The sequence below is a fragment of the Hippocampus comes genome, unplaced genomic scaffold (genome assembly GCF_001891065.2).
Source record: "Hippocampus comes isolate QL1 unplaced genomic scaffold, H_comes_QL1_v1.1 scaffold2, whole genome shotgun sequence".
Taxonomy (NCBI): Eukaryota; Metazoa; Chordata; class Actinopteri; order Syngnathiformes; family Syngnathidae; genus Hippocampus; species Hippocampus comes.
Genome location: NW_017805139.1, coordinates 2,870,957 through 2,886,092, shown reverse-complemented (window position 1 = coordinate 2,886,092; position 15,136 = coordinate 2,870,957). Strand labels below are relative to the sequence as shown.

Below are 15,136 nucleotides of genomic sequence, written 5' to 3'. Positions count from 1 at the left end.
AGAGAGAGAGAGAGAGAGAGAGAGAGAGAGAGAGAGAGAGAGAGAGAGAGAGAGAGAGAGAATTTTGTTCCAATAAATTTGATGAGCACGTTGAAAAAGTACACACAGGACTGTACAGGTATATGACACCCGATGTAGTAAAGTTCAACACACCCGATGTAGTAAAGTTTGGGAACTCGATTTAATTTTCATGCCTGAAAAGTCACAAAAACTGAGCAGCCAAAAAGTCTAAGATAGTAGAGCAGATGCTCAAAGTAATATTGAGATCCATTTGATTAATACGGATGCAATTTCTTGATTTGGTTATTTTGCTGGGCCATGTTCGCACCCCCAGTGGGGGCTTGTGTTGTGTGCACTGTACCTTCACACCAGGGATTCATTTCCTGGAATGCCCATATATGCTTGCCGTGTTTTTAAAAGACTTTGGGAGGCTAATTATAGGTCTCCTGGAAGATTGCCCTGCATCACTGGAATCGAAGGCTGAAGTAAAAACAAAACCATTCACTGTAATCTATGCAGCAGCAACTATTATCACCCTGTGTTTTGGAATTCCTCGAGACCCTCATTGAGCCCCTTGCTGCAAATAAATGTTTTAAAGACACAAAAATGACAGGGAGAAGAAACAGAAGGTGTGTGCGTTCGTGCGTGCCTGCGTGCCTGCGTGCCTGCGTGCGTGCGTGCGCGGGTCATCCTAAGTCGAAATGCAGTTGTGGAGAACTACACAACATAAACAAAAAAGGCTGCCTCTCGCCAGATCATGTGCAATCAAAAAGCACTTAGGACAGACATCCCATCGGATCCTCATCCCTGTTGTATGGTAAACATTTCACGAAGCATGTTTCTACGCTTCATATAGAAGCCTGGCTGTGATTCCATCTTGGGTTCAAAGGAGCAAGAGGATGCCTGCATGGTCTGTGGAGGGAAAAACACCACCTGCCTTCACCACAGGAGTGTTTACCAGAGCAACGGCCTGGAGGCAGGTAGGACACACACACACACACACACACACACACACACACACACACACACACACACACACACACACACACACACACACAAGGGTGTGCAAAAATCAACATGAGGAATCACTTTCAGACCTACTTGATGTCAGGATAATACTCGGCTCTTGGCTTGATTTCTCATCACTGATGTTTAGTCATGAGGCTTTTGTGAAACTCTTACGCTAACCAAAAGCTGTTGGCTAACCTCCAAATCAAAATTAAACTAACAACCGGTAGTTCAAAATTGCAGTGGTTAAGGTCTCTGAAAGAAGAGGTTTGTGCAGAATCCCAAGTCAAGGCATCCAATCGACCTTATTATAGGCTTATTATCACCAAAACGTGTACCTGTGATGGTACATCCTGTAATACTCTCGGTATGTGGACACACAAAAGTCCATATGAATTTAGCATCTTCTTTCCTGTATGTTCAACACTATAATCAAGCACAAAGTTAATGCATTGGGGCAACAACAATTTGGATTTTGAAACTGGTTTACAAACTAGATAACAATGTATGAATAATTTGTGCATGCAGGGTCGGACCGGAACCATCATCCAATTTTTATTGTATAGACAATTTTTGGTTTTCACATTATTAACTGTCATGCAACTGTAAAATGATGTTAACCATAGCCATTTTTTAAAATTTAAAAACAATCCAACACTTGGTGCCTTAATTTTAATGACGAATAAAAATGCAATTCTTACTAAAATGCATGTAAGCGTAAAAAGAAGTTCGCCACTCTACAAACACTCTCTGCATCCTAACTTTAGCTAATTAACTGACACAGAGGCGTACACTTCTGAACATCACTGAAAAACAGTGACATTCAGAATAAACCACACGACAAATGATCATAAAATAGCGATTGTGTGACATCTTTGCTGGTTCTGTCAGAAGGCAGCAATCCCTTTCAGATATTCATTCAAATAATTGTTTCTCGACCCAAAACAAAGGTTGGAATCAATGCGGATATTCTTTCCTTCTGAAAACATCAAATGATCTGTTAAAAGACTTGAAGCTGTATTTCAAAACTGATTTGATGGTAACAAATAAACAAAGGTACGCCTGTACATGTTTACGATCTATTGAAATGAGCCGTCTGAATGAGATCATACTGGTTATGACATTACAGCTTCTCTTCCCGCATAGACAGCGCAAATTGTTTCTCGATCGGATAGGATTACTTTCTCTTCACCCTTTTTAGTCATATATAGAACACCTACTGTGTATTTTACAGCAACCAGCCACAACCTCATGACCACTTGCATGGTATAACCCATCCCTTTGATATACAGTACACCATTAAATCTCACTATTGTCGTGGATAAAATTGAAGGTCTACCCCTACCCCAGTGGTGGGCACGTCAGTCTGTCAGTCATCCCACCATCATTATTTCAGGCCCATAAGCAATCTGTGAAGTGAAGTGAAAAGTTACCAAAAAAAAAAAAAAAAGACCATAAAAGGAATGACGCGGGACATCTATGGATTCGACATCAGAGTGCAGCCACTTTTGCCTAGTCAGAGAGCCTCTAAAATTAACCCTCTCAGGCACAAATGATAACCGACATCAGGAATTATTTCTCAAGTGTTTTTATTGGTCTTTAGACATGAAGAAAAAAAAATAATGGCAGTGGATACCCATAAGGGTTCAAAACAACATTTGAATAGCTGTCCACTCTAATAACCGCTCTCCCTGAAAGGGTTAAAAACAATGGTAAGATTGCATGAGCATTGACATAGTAAGATCCCTTGAAAGATTGAATAATGAAAAATATGAATTGTTATTGGTTAGGGGCGTCACCTCACGGGACCGCAACAGCTCTGGCGTGAAACAGTGACGTCCGCACGCACGGTTGTGCGCAGGAAGGGCCAGGCTGCAGGTCATATTGGGTGAACGCGAGCAAGGAGAAAACAAGCTGATAACGTCTCATTTGTTTGGGTGACTTCGTTCCTGGGAGCTTTGCTCCTTATACTGCAGCTTTGCTTGCAAACGGAGAGCGAATTGACGGAGGGCGGTGACACAAATGCTCCCGCAAGGTCAGATGCTTTAGAGTTCATCGGGGCCTGTGTGGAAGTCTGACGTTGGAAACCTGTGCAGAGTTTCCCCCCTGAAATTCGTAAGGAGGAGAGAAACCGACAGCAAAAGACTATTACCATGAGCTTTTCATTCCGGAACAGCGGGGGACCCATTGAGATTTCTCAGCTGTTTGTTTTTGTTGTTGTTTTTTTTTTTTTTTTTTTTTTTTGTCACTCAGGAGTAAAATATTACCATCGAATGATTGGTTGTGATTTCAACTCATTCATAAAGTGCAAGTGGAGGTGCTTGTAAAGCAGTCCCATGAAATGTTACTCGTTGTTACTTGCTATTGTCATCAAATCTATTTGAACGTGTCAATGATGACATTGTTGCAAAAGCGCAAAGATGAAATGTCATGGATCCTGTTAAAAGGAGACTATCCGTCCATCCATCCATTTTCCGATCTGCTTTATCCTCACAAGGTTGAAATTTTATTTACTTTTTTCTGTTTTTAACAAATGCGTTGTGGTTTTTTTTTTTTATATCCTGAATTTGTAAAACAAATATATATATATATTTATTTTTCACTAATGAAGGGTTCGGTGAATGTGCATATTAACTGGTTGGGTTCGGTATCTCTAAGAAGGTTACGAGCCACTGCTCGAGGTCAATAAAATGGAAATGAAAAATAATTCAGTTCAATTGTATATACTGAGAGCAATGTGACCGCATGAATAGATTCAAGTCTCTAATGGAGTGTGCTCTTCTGTCGGCTCGGAGGTCCTTTTGGATACAACGAAGTAACCAAGATACCAGCTGGAGCCACTCACATCCGAGTCACGGATAACAGCAGGAATTATCTTGGTAAGCTCACGGACAAACACGCGGGCCACCTGCTCTGATGTTTGTATCTATTTCCTGTTACTGCTTTGACACCAGCTCCATGGCTACACTTGTAAATCCGACATGTCAAATAATTTCCTGGCCTTGCTATTACTTCCTCATCCCCCAGTGACGGTCGGGGCTCAGCCAGCCCTGCCTGCTCACTGGATGTGTGGTGGCAACAGAACAGCCACGACTTCTATTCTCATCTTGTTTATGAGACCAAAATAAAAGCGGCCTAGTAATGGCACACACTGTGGTTTGAGATGGCCACATATGAAAGCTTTATCTGGCCACCGGGCCAAAGCAGGTGAATGTGCTCGTTTCCACTATATGTCATGGAAAATCTCCTTCAGTACTTCGTCGAGACAGCCTGACCTTATTTGGGCATCTGGCTTATTTCTTTCTTCAATGCACCCCTAAATCCACCCACTTCCCGACTTCATTGGGATCCACTGATACAGAAAGCTTTGACTCCATCATTGCCCTCTTCCCGCTTAAAGCTCTCCAGAATGGTCGCTCCCAGTTCGTCATCAACGGTAACTGGAAGATCAGTGTCCCGGGCGAGTACAATATAGCCGGAACCAAACTTCTATACCGGCGCTCAGCTGACACCTGGGAGAGCTTTGAGGTCCCGGGGCCAACACGGGAAGACTTGCGTCTAATGGTGAGATACCCAAAAGCGTTTGGACATCTGCACCTAATCACACAACATCTCAAGACGGTAAACGCAAAACCTTGACTTATCTCGTCTTTATGTTTCTATGTGGTCATCGTGTGTACAGGTTCTTGCCACAGACAGAAACCCAGGCATTGAGTATGAGTACTGGTTACCACCAGACCAGTACGACCTCCACCATGGGAGGAGTCCACTGCGTCAAGCTCACCACAGCGCCAACTACCTCCCGTGGACGGTACCCATCATTAAAACCACTACCACCACAACCACCACCACTACCCGGCCTCCCCCAGTGAGCACCCGTCCCCACTGGTGTAAGCCTCGTTTATTCTCTATTCATCACTGACTACATTCCATCGTTTTGGTTTTGCAACTAACAGAGTTAAATCTGCATCACATTCTCAAAATAGTAGTTTGTCATCACATTGACACATTGTCACCGTACCATTTCTGCGCTTGTGAGAAGATATGCAGTGCTACAACTGAGCTGGGGGCAGTAGGAGCTCATTGGGAAGGACTTCGGAACAGGAGGGTTGGCGTTTGAGGCCCCTCAGAACCAAAAAAAAAAAAACCCCAAAAAAGACTCGTTGTTGGAGTGACTAATCTGTATGTTTAGTTTTTTTTGACTGGGTCCGGTTGCAATATACGCTGTTCAGGCCACTACTCTCAATGCCCATTGCCCGCACATGAATTCCTTCCGGCCCGCGGATCCATTTTGAAATCCATCCATCCATCCATTATCTGATCCGCAGCAAAGGATGATGAAAAAGCCTCCTCCAATAACTGTTGCCGGAGTAAAGTTAGCGTGAGGCTGCTAAGTAGTGCACCGGAAGGATTGTGAGTAGGTTTCCAAATAAGGGCACAAGCATGAAGTGCAGTGTGAGCTGTCTCAATCAATGTTTGATAAATCTGCCTTGTTAAGTGTAAAATGTCTTATCTGGTGCTATGGATACTTGCCTCGTGGACCCTTTTTGCCCTTTTTCCCAATTTAACTATTTATATTCTTGGACTGGGGCGGCCCAGTGGTCCAGTGGTTAGCGCGGCACAGTGCAGAGGTCGTGGGTTCGACTTTGCATGTTCTCCCCGGGCCTGCGTGGGTTTTCTCCGGGTACTCCGGTTTCCTCCCACATTCCAAAAACATGCATGGCAGGCTGATTGAACACTCCAAATTGTCCCTGGGTGCGAGTGTGAGCGCGGATGGTTGTTCATCTTTGTGTGCCCTGCGATTGGCTGGCAACCGGTTCAGCGTGTTCCCTGCCTACTGCACGAAGACAGTTGGGATAGACCCCGGAATATGAATGAATGAATGAATGTTCTCGGACTGGTTCAAACAAACACTGATCGGGATCCTGGAAGCACATTCAACTGTAAATTGGATTTTCGATCAAATTCAAAAAATTTAATATCATCATTACAATGGTTTGAATTGAAGTGGGCTGGTCTAAGCCCAGAAAATCAGGCTTAGACCAGGTGCACTGGATTATGAGGCGCACCTTCAATGAATGGCCTATTTTATAATTTTTTTCATACATTGGGCGCACCGCATTATAAGACGCAATTTACAATGCATCCACTAGATGGAGCAATTGAAACGGCAACAGAACGATTAGATGTCAGTCAAACCTATTTAATAAAGCAGTGACACAGTTCACTTAACCAACAGCAAGTTATCACATTGACTCATTAACATTGAACTCTCTTGCCACTGCTCTATTTCCGTGTTTAACTGCGTAACCGATCGCCTTAAGTTTGAACTCTGCGTTGTCAGCATTATCTCGAGCAAGGAGCCATTTTGGGGTCGACATATTACCGCAATGACCGTACACAAGGCGCATTGGATTTTAAGGCGCGCTGTGAGCTTCTAAGAAAATGGAAGGCTTTTAGGTGCGCCTTCTAGTGCGGAAAATACGGTAATAATATTAACAATAACAATGAGGCTTTCCACCTAACTTTGGCCAAGTTCAGTTATAAATTACATTTCATGATATGACGTTCCCCAGCATTACATTAGCTGTTATTTTTTATTTTCAAGCTACTAAACAAACCACTTGTGCTCTCGAGGTCTGATTGGAATCCCATGCCTTCAGCGTCGTAAAGGTCACAGGTCACCGATCTGCCTAGCTACCCTGTGACTCGTGAGGGTCACAAGAGTCAAGAGCTTCTTGTACTTCACAGAGAAGCAAATGAGTCATTTGACTGCTTCTGCTATCACTCTGATATCTGTGGTGGTGTTTTAAAATCTTTGGTGACATATCCAATGTGTATGAAACATTGTAATATATGCAGACCAGTGATTATACAAAGTACATACCCTGTGTATACAATGCATAGTATGTACGTAATATCATTGCAGAGGGTTCAGAAGTTTATGCGCACACAGTGGAGAGTTGTGATATAAATTAATAGCGAATGGGGTGAAAGACGACCTAAAAATAATTATTGGTATTCTACTTCAGTGAGGTGTTCAAGTGTACTCCAAGTTCGGCTCCACCGTCCTAATGTCCTCCTTCATGAGTGGTGTTCCTGAATGTCCTTAACAAGCACTTTTGTTTTGCTGGTGTTGTGGGAATAGATGCACCACTAATGAAACGCACATTTATTAATTGCACCTTCAGCATCATGGACAACAGTCTGGCCACACATTCGTGACAATGAGAACACGTGGGTGGCCGATGATGAGTGCGAATGCTGAGGGCCAGGAACAAAAACATTCAACTACAAAATCCAAATCCGCAGGCTCTTTGCTACTGCTAAAGAATGCATCTGTTGTCTGTTTCCCAAGAAGGCTGCTGTACACGTGTGCAGGGTTCCTTGTATTATTATTGAACCCCATGTTTTCTTTGATTGCAGTGGTAAATGCTTCTTTGAGCATCTGGGTCGCACAAAAAGCAGATGAAAAGCAGCACAGCAAAGAATGTGCGGGATGGACTATTCGTATATGCAGTTACATATAGAGAGGGTCCTTATTTACATGGGATCCACTCCATGATTTCCCTGCTAGCTTGTCAGTTATTCTGAAATGCAGTGTGAAGCTCCTGGCTGTTGACATGAAGATGAAATGTGTTAGAGAGTGAACCCGGGGCTCGTTCATCGGAGGACACCTGTGGGTAAATACAACAAAATATTCTAGTGGAAGTGCCTTTCGTTTAGCCAGGGATGCCCATTATGTCGATCGCGATCGACAGGTAGCTCGCGGACTGGTCCCAAGTCGATCGCGAGGGGTGGAGAGGAAAAAAAAAAAACCTAACAAACATTTGTGTATCTCTAGGTAGTACCGTAATATACTTTTTGTGTTTATGCCCACTGAACCCTAATAATCCTGTCAGTCTCACTTTCACAAACAGTAGTGAAAAAACAAAATGAAATAAAGCAGGTCACGGTGAACGTACGGTAGCGCGTGAACTGCGTCACCGGAAGTTAGCGCTCAGCAGTCTGCTATGGCAGCTTGCGCTCAGAGCTGATGCGATGTCGCCTTTTTTATTATTATTATTATGATTATTATTATTATTATTATTATTATTATTATTATCATCAGGCAAAGTGCATTTCGTGTACAATTCACCGATGGCACTTGCAAAGAATGGGAATCTGGAGGGCCGAAAGAGGCATTTTAAAACTGTACGTATGAGCTACGATAGTTAACAGGCGGTAAAAGTGAGTCGCATGCCTCTGCGTCAGGCTGTTGCTCATCATGGCATGCGTGTGTATGGGCGTAACGGGTCGATCGCGGGAGGTTGGTTGACATCCTGTGCATCCCCTGGGGGCTAATATATACTTTTTTTTTTTATAAACCATTATGTATTATTAATATTATTATCCATCCATGCATCCATTTTCTAATCTGCTTATCCTCACAAGGGTCGTGGGCATACCGGAGCCGATCCCAGCTGCCTTCGTGTGGGGTACACCCTGAGCTGGTTGCCAGCCATTCGCAGGGCACACAGAAATGAACAACCATTCGCGCTTGCACTCACAACTTGGGACAATTTAGACTCTAAATTTTAGACTCTAAATTGTTAATGGAACACTCAAAATTTTAGAGTGTTTCATTAACAATTGGTACATGTTTTTGGAATGTGGGAGGAAACCGGAGTACCCGGAGAAAACCCAGGCATGGGTAGAACATGCAAACTCCACACCTTGAATTGAACCCTGCCTGCACCTTTGTGCTGTGAGGCGGACGTGATAACCAGTCGGTCACCGTGCCACTCAATATTATTAGTGGTATTAGTATTCACATTTCTTATTGAGTAATATAGCTATTTGGATTCTGAAAAGATAAGCCCAGGGCTGGCTAAAATTTGAGCGCATCTAGATGAATACAGTTTGAAGTTCCTAAAACCTCAAAATGGTCAATCGAGGACTCACTGAAATTGAAAGAGTCTGCACTCAAGCGTTTCATGATGCTGCGTGATCTTGTCTTGTTTCTCTCACAGGTGATCTAATAAACGTGTTAACCACTGTGTGTATAGCACAGTGTATCGATACAAATTGGAATGGCTCATGGGGGAATTCAATTAAAATCTTAACGAGAAGTGTGAGTGACATTTGTACCAATTGGCTTGGACAACTGTGTTTCTTTTTGTGCTAAGCAGTTGTAAGGCCGCTGAAGCCACCACGGCACCCTTCCCGCCATCCCATTTTGCCTCGCCTGGAACGAGAGGAGAACCACAGAAACCTGCTGCCTCAACCCTCGCCTGGAAGTAAGTCCATCGTGTCAACATCTGAACCAATTTCACCCCACACTTTGCCAACTCACGCCGAGCGAGTTCTTGAAAATGAAAACAAGGGCTTTCATGTCAAACGTCACAACAAACTTTCATACACCATCGGAACAAAAGTATTTGGACTTCTTACCATGACACTTCCAGGAAACTGTGGAGTAGGTCAATGGGAATTTTAGTCCATTTAAGTGGACATCACTGATGTCACATGACAGGGTCTGGCTTTTGATCTCTGCTGTAGTTCATCTCAAAAGATCTTTGATTGGTTGGTGGTCAAGCTAGCAAGTTCTTCAGCACCAAGGTCATCCAACCATGTCTGTCTGGACCTTTGCTCTGATGGATTCATCACATGGTTAATTTTGTTTATATTGTAAGGGGCATCATTAGTCTCCTGCTCTAGCCTTATTTCTAGGAGCGATGTAGTTTCTTTTCTTAACACTTTGTCCGACACTGAAAAAAAATGGTGTGTTGAAGTTACCCAATGTTATTTCGTCAAGCGGTGGCACAAAATAAAATCATCTGGATACCGACACATTTCCTAAAAAATGTATCTGGTAACCTCAAGTCACCATTTTTTTTCATACTTGACATGTGAGTTCATTTCTGTTCCTTTTAACCTGCAGGGTATTGTGGGAAATGCCGCAGGGTTAAGGGTCGAAGAGAGCGCCAGAGGCAGTATTGCCAGAAGGATTTTAGTAAGTCATAGTCTTTTTATCATCTTTGATTTTTTTTTTTTTGGTCAATTTGAAATATTAAAAAAGTACTTTTTCCAAACAATCAGTTTTTCGGGCCAGAGTCTTGGGGAAACTGTACAGAGGTGAGGAGACACGTTACGACGTCCAGATCCTCCATACATACCGGAACAGCTTCCGCCTGGAGCACCGTGAGTTCCTTTGGGTCCCGAATGTGTGTGACTGCCCCAACCTGGAGCAGGGCAAGCAGTATATACTGATGGTGCGCCGACACATTAACTATGAGCATACGCTCAACCGCATCCTGCTGGAAGAGGACAGTTACGTGGTACCGTACAGACCCAGAGAGGACGAGCTGGTGCGGCAACTGGAGTGGCTGTGCAACAAAAGAGGACCTCAATATCCTGCAGCGTGAACGTGGGATGCCGCTCAACTTTAGCTTCTCTTGGACGTTCAAAACAATCATCAATCCGAGGCCTGTTGAATACCAGCGCGTCGTCCCCGAAGAGAAATGACGAAATGATCAGATGAGACGCTCCATAACAGGAAACCAAAGAGACACGAGTTTATTTAAAAGCCTGCGTGGTTTACTATTCTACAGAGCACTTTAGGTGGACATCTGCCTCCGCCTGTAAACATATACCAAAGAGCATTGACTGAAATAGGCCCACGTCACTGCTGATTTTCTAATCTTTATTCACAATATTATTATTATTATTATTATTATTATTATTATTATTTGTATTTTTGTCAACTGTAAAGAAAAATCCACCAATCAATCAATAGCGGTATCCTTTCAATTGATTCAATTGGTTTTGAATGACCCCAATGTCAGCCTTTAATAATCATGCCAAGCCTCGTAATATAAACAGTCTGCTATGGATGCTAATTGGCTGTAAGCGGTCACATGATTTTTCAGACGCCATCTTGAAGTTCTTCGCTTGCTGTTGCTGCTGTTGAATTCAATTTGTTTTCGCGAATCTTTCATCTTTTTTCTTTTTTTTAACAAATACTGCGAAAAATGGGCACATGCTTGGCTGTAAGATATCACACGCGAAGTGGCAAAGACTCGAAGCCCCACAGATTTCCCTCGACGATAAGAGATGGAAAGTATGGGTCAATGCCTCACTAGAATGGTTGGAAACCTGATGACAACTCCTGCCTTTGTGTCTAAATTTATTCTCCTTTATTCTCACTGATGTCAGAAAGAAACACTGAATAAAATTCAATAGACAAAGCGTTAATTTAGCTGCGACACATTTTGTTTGACCGTCCCTTAGGCACCACACAATTTTGCCACAGTCCTTTTATGTTTGTCCACCTATCAAGCAAGCGACTATGATTTCAGCCATTTCATAAAGGCTGTGTAGGAATTTTTATAGGCTCTACAGCCCGTTTGAGTAGACCAGGGGTGCCCATTATGTAGATCTCAATCGAAAACCCCAAACATTTGTGTGTCTCTGTGCATGTTTGTGATATACTTTTTTGTTAATGCACACTGCACCCTAATCATCCTATCAGTCTCACTTTCACAAAAAGTATTTACAATAAATAAAGCAGGTAAATCTTTAACCTACGCTGGCGCATAACCTGCGTCACCGGAAGTTGTTAGCGCTCAGCGGTCTGCAGTTGCAGCTTGTGATCAAAGCTGTTGCGCTCAATCATATATCGTTATCATTATTCTCATTCAGAGTTTGTTTCATCTGCATTTCACCGATGGCACTACCAAAGAATGGCAATCTGGAGCCCAAAGAAGCATTTTAAAACAGTACACCGTGAGCTACGATAGTTGACAGTCTGCAAACGTGCGTCGCATGCATCTGTGTCAGGACTCCCACTAAGGTAGCCAGCCAGGAAATCCTTTTCACAAGCTCATCAACTCTTGTGTCTACTTTATTTTTCTGTTTCGGTCATCTTAGAGGCCGTTATGGCTGATGCTCATCATGGCATGCGTGCGTAAGTGCGTGTGGGTCGATCGCAGGAGGTTGGTTGATCGAAAAATAGATCCTTGGTCGAAAAAAGTTTGAGCACCCCTGGAATAGACAAACCTGCTCAAAGGGGTCCTTAGAACAGTGCTTGGAACAAGTTTCTTCAAAATCATTTTGAGAAAGATTCAGAAAAATGTTCTGAGTAGACGAGGTATTTTGGAAATTTACAGCCAGCACAGGCAACTTCCACACAGCAGCGTTTGAAAAGTGCAGTTCAAATTGGATTATTTGTAAAGTGGTTGTACCAGTAATTTACTTGTTTCCGGGTCGCTCATAAGAATACTATCAAATAACTTTTGGTTCTCGGTCATCGTGAATTATGCCAAAAAAAAACGTGTGTGGGCGTCGGTCTTCTGTCTGTATGGCCCTTTGTGACTCCCAGCCTCAAAATCGCCTTCCAGTCGATATTTACAACAATTTTCATGATGAAATTCTGATCGTAGGATGTAGGAAAGAAACGTGTACCGGGTAAGGTGGCTCGCGTGTACTGTCGCATCGCATGCATCACGCAGGCTGGGCTGCAAGATGGCGCCTGTCGAGTGAGTCGACCAAACTCTGTTTTAATATTTTCTGTTGTCCTCCATGATATCAGACTGATTATCTTTGTGTTGAAAAGAAAAATCATGTTATATTCACCGTCCAAGTGTAGTGCAGCTAATACTCCATCCAGTAAAACATTGCCTTAATTCCTCGGTCTTGCATGTGACACTTATACGACAAAGGATATCGGTGCGTTTCAAGGACTGCTCTTCTATTTATGTGACAACGATTTGAAAGTAGAACCCGTTTGATGCAAGCGTCGGTTGCAAAATTTCAAGCTACGACTACGACATGGAACTTCATCAGTAAGATGGATGCCGTTTCTGAGATGGATTTTTCTTTTAACCGTTGCTCAATATTTTGTGACATGGCTGCACAATACTTATTTACATGTATGTACTGTATATTTATGCGTGACAACCAAAACATCGCTTTGTGGAACAGTCGTGTGACGTCTTCAACAGTGACACCGCTGTTCACCTATTGCGTTTTGTGGTAACCGAGCTCGCTTTGTTATGCAGAACAAAGAAGCTGTATTTGGTTGTATGGCACTGATTCCCTTCATTGATCCAACATATGTATCTGTATTTTTCAACGTCATTATCGTATGTGTTCCAAATGATATCTTGCTTCATAAACCTCATCTGGGTGCCAAAACGATACATACTGTACAGTATTTGAATTAAAGTTCATTTCAAATTTCTTCAAGCTCCACTGACAAATAAGGTGAGATAGAGCTGGCCTCCAAGGTCATCGGGATTGTGAGTTGAATCTTTCAGTATGCATTTATTAAGGCCACACTGCTTCAAACAACAAATTCCATGCGACCTGTTTCCATCCATCCATCCACTTTATCCTCACAAGAGTCGTGGGGCATGCTGGAGCCTATCCCAGCTGTCTTCGGGCAGTAGGCGGGGGACGCCCTGAACCGGTTGCCAGCCAATCGCAGCGCACACACAGAGGCGAACAACCATCCGCGCTTACACTCACACCTAGAGACAATTTAGAGTGTTAAATCAGCCTGCCATGCATGTTTTTGGAATGTGAGAGGAAACCGAAGTACCCGGAGAAAAGCCACGCAAGCACGGGGAGAACATGCAAACCCCACACAGGAAGGCCGGAGCCGGATCGAACCCCGCGCCGCTGCATTGTGAGGTCGATGCGCAAACCACTCAAACATTGAGCCTCCCGCGGCCTGTTTCATTGAATGCGTTTATCGATTCAACTTTCTGCTCTCACATGCAGTTTAAAGGCTCCTACAAAAACAAAACACTGTAGTCCATCTTTTTTAGCCCACCTATACTGATGAAGTCCTCTGTAGACTTTTTTTTTTGATGACCACATCATTTTCCTGATTATTCCTTATCAAAAGCTCTAAAGTACCATGAACTCTGTGCTACGTGATTGCTCTTCTCCAGGAAGCGGAGAGGTGAGTTCCCACATTGATCGTGAGGCTTTTGTCAGAGAATGGAGCAAAAATGCTGAACTGAAACATCTCAGTGTTTCCCTCAAACATTGTAATTTAAAAATAACAACAGCATTTCTAAGCGAGGCTACGTTCAAATCTTGCTAGCAGTTTTAACACTACAAGCTCCACCTCATGGAATAAAATGTGAACTATTGACTATAGACGTGAATTTACACTATGATCCAGAATCGGTTAGTCAATGGATTTCACTGCGCCCATTGACTGTGGTTTACACTTCCTGAGTTGAGGTTTGAAATGAAGTTAACCCTTTCTGGAATAGCGGTTACTGCAGTGGACAGCTTATCAGGTTCAAGGTTATCAATATTGGTGCAGGGTTAATTTAGCTGATTATTTGAAAAGAATTAATTTGGTAAAGTCTTGGCGCTATGTCCTAATTCTAACCAACTCGCCGTGTAAAATTATTCCAAGCTGTAATTTAGGCTGAAGGTCTTAAGGCTGTACTGCATTGAACTTAGGTTTTCTTTTTTTTTTTTTGGAAACATTGTTTGATGATCTTTTTGTTAGATATAATATAAATTACTTGCGGGGAAAAAGTTGTTAGCTTTCTGCCATTCAAACATTGAGTGCTTGTCTCAGAATTCAGATTGATAATTTTATTGAAAAACAGCCTTTGACGACTGCTGATCATCACAGACACAAACAAAGAAGACAGAACACGAGCGTGATTTGAAAGAAAATATTGTATTAAAAAAAGAAAGGAGAAGAAAAATAGCATCGAATTGAAACCAGTGGATTCTTGTTACCGGACTACGTACGAATACTGAAACCAAACCACTGCTGTTCATCAACTGTAAGCAAGTCATCACAGGCAGACTGGGGCTTCCTTCAGTAGCAGTGTGACATATGTAACACCAATCAACCTCACCAGGAAATATCCGTTCAGGGTCGGAAATACACTTCCTATATTTGAAAGCAATTTTGCTCTCATAAGGATTCACTCGGAAAATGAAGCACACTGCTGCATTCAAACTTGACCATTTATGAGCTTACAGAAAGAAGTACTGCAGTCCCGCATTGCCCAAACACACAGAAATTGAGCAGATTTGTTCCAAAAGTGTCACAAATGGAACAACAAAGTTTCATTGTTTTTGTCATAATCAGAGACTACTTCTTTCTCAA

The 15,136-nt window shown here is 42.7% G+C and overlaps 1 protein-coding gene across 1 annotated transcript in view; it reads left to right on the top strand.

Moving 5' to 3' along the window:
• adamtsl5 (ADAMTS like 5) overlaps window positions 1–11,244 on the top strand; it is a 41,927-nt gene extending 30,683 nt beyond the window's left edge. The window contains exons 7-13 of the mRNA XM_019867256.1: window positions 857–980; window positions 3,804–3,887; window positions 4,409–4,572; window positions 4,691–4,898; window positions 9,180–9,287; window positions 9,932–10,003; window positions 10,090–11,244. Coding sequence (XP_019722815.1) covers window positions 857–980; window positions 3,804–3,887; window positions 4,409–4,572; window positions 4,691–4,898; window positions 9,180–9,287; window positions 9,932–10,003; window positions 10,090–10,415 — 1,086 coding nt within the window. The 3' untranslated portion in view covers window positions 10,416–11,244. The remainder of the gene's footprint in view (window positions 1–856; window positions 981–3,803; window positions 3,888–4,408; window positions 4,573–4,690; window positions 4,899–9,179; window positions 9,288–9,931; window positions 10,004–10,089) is intronic.
• The last annotated feature ends 3,892 nt before the right edge of the window (window positions 11,245–15,136 follow it).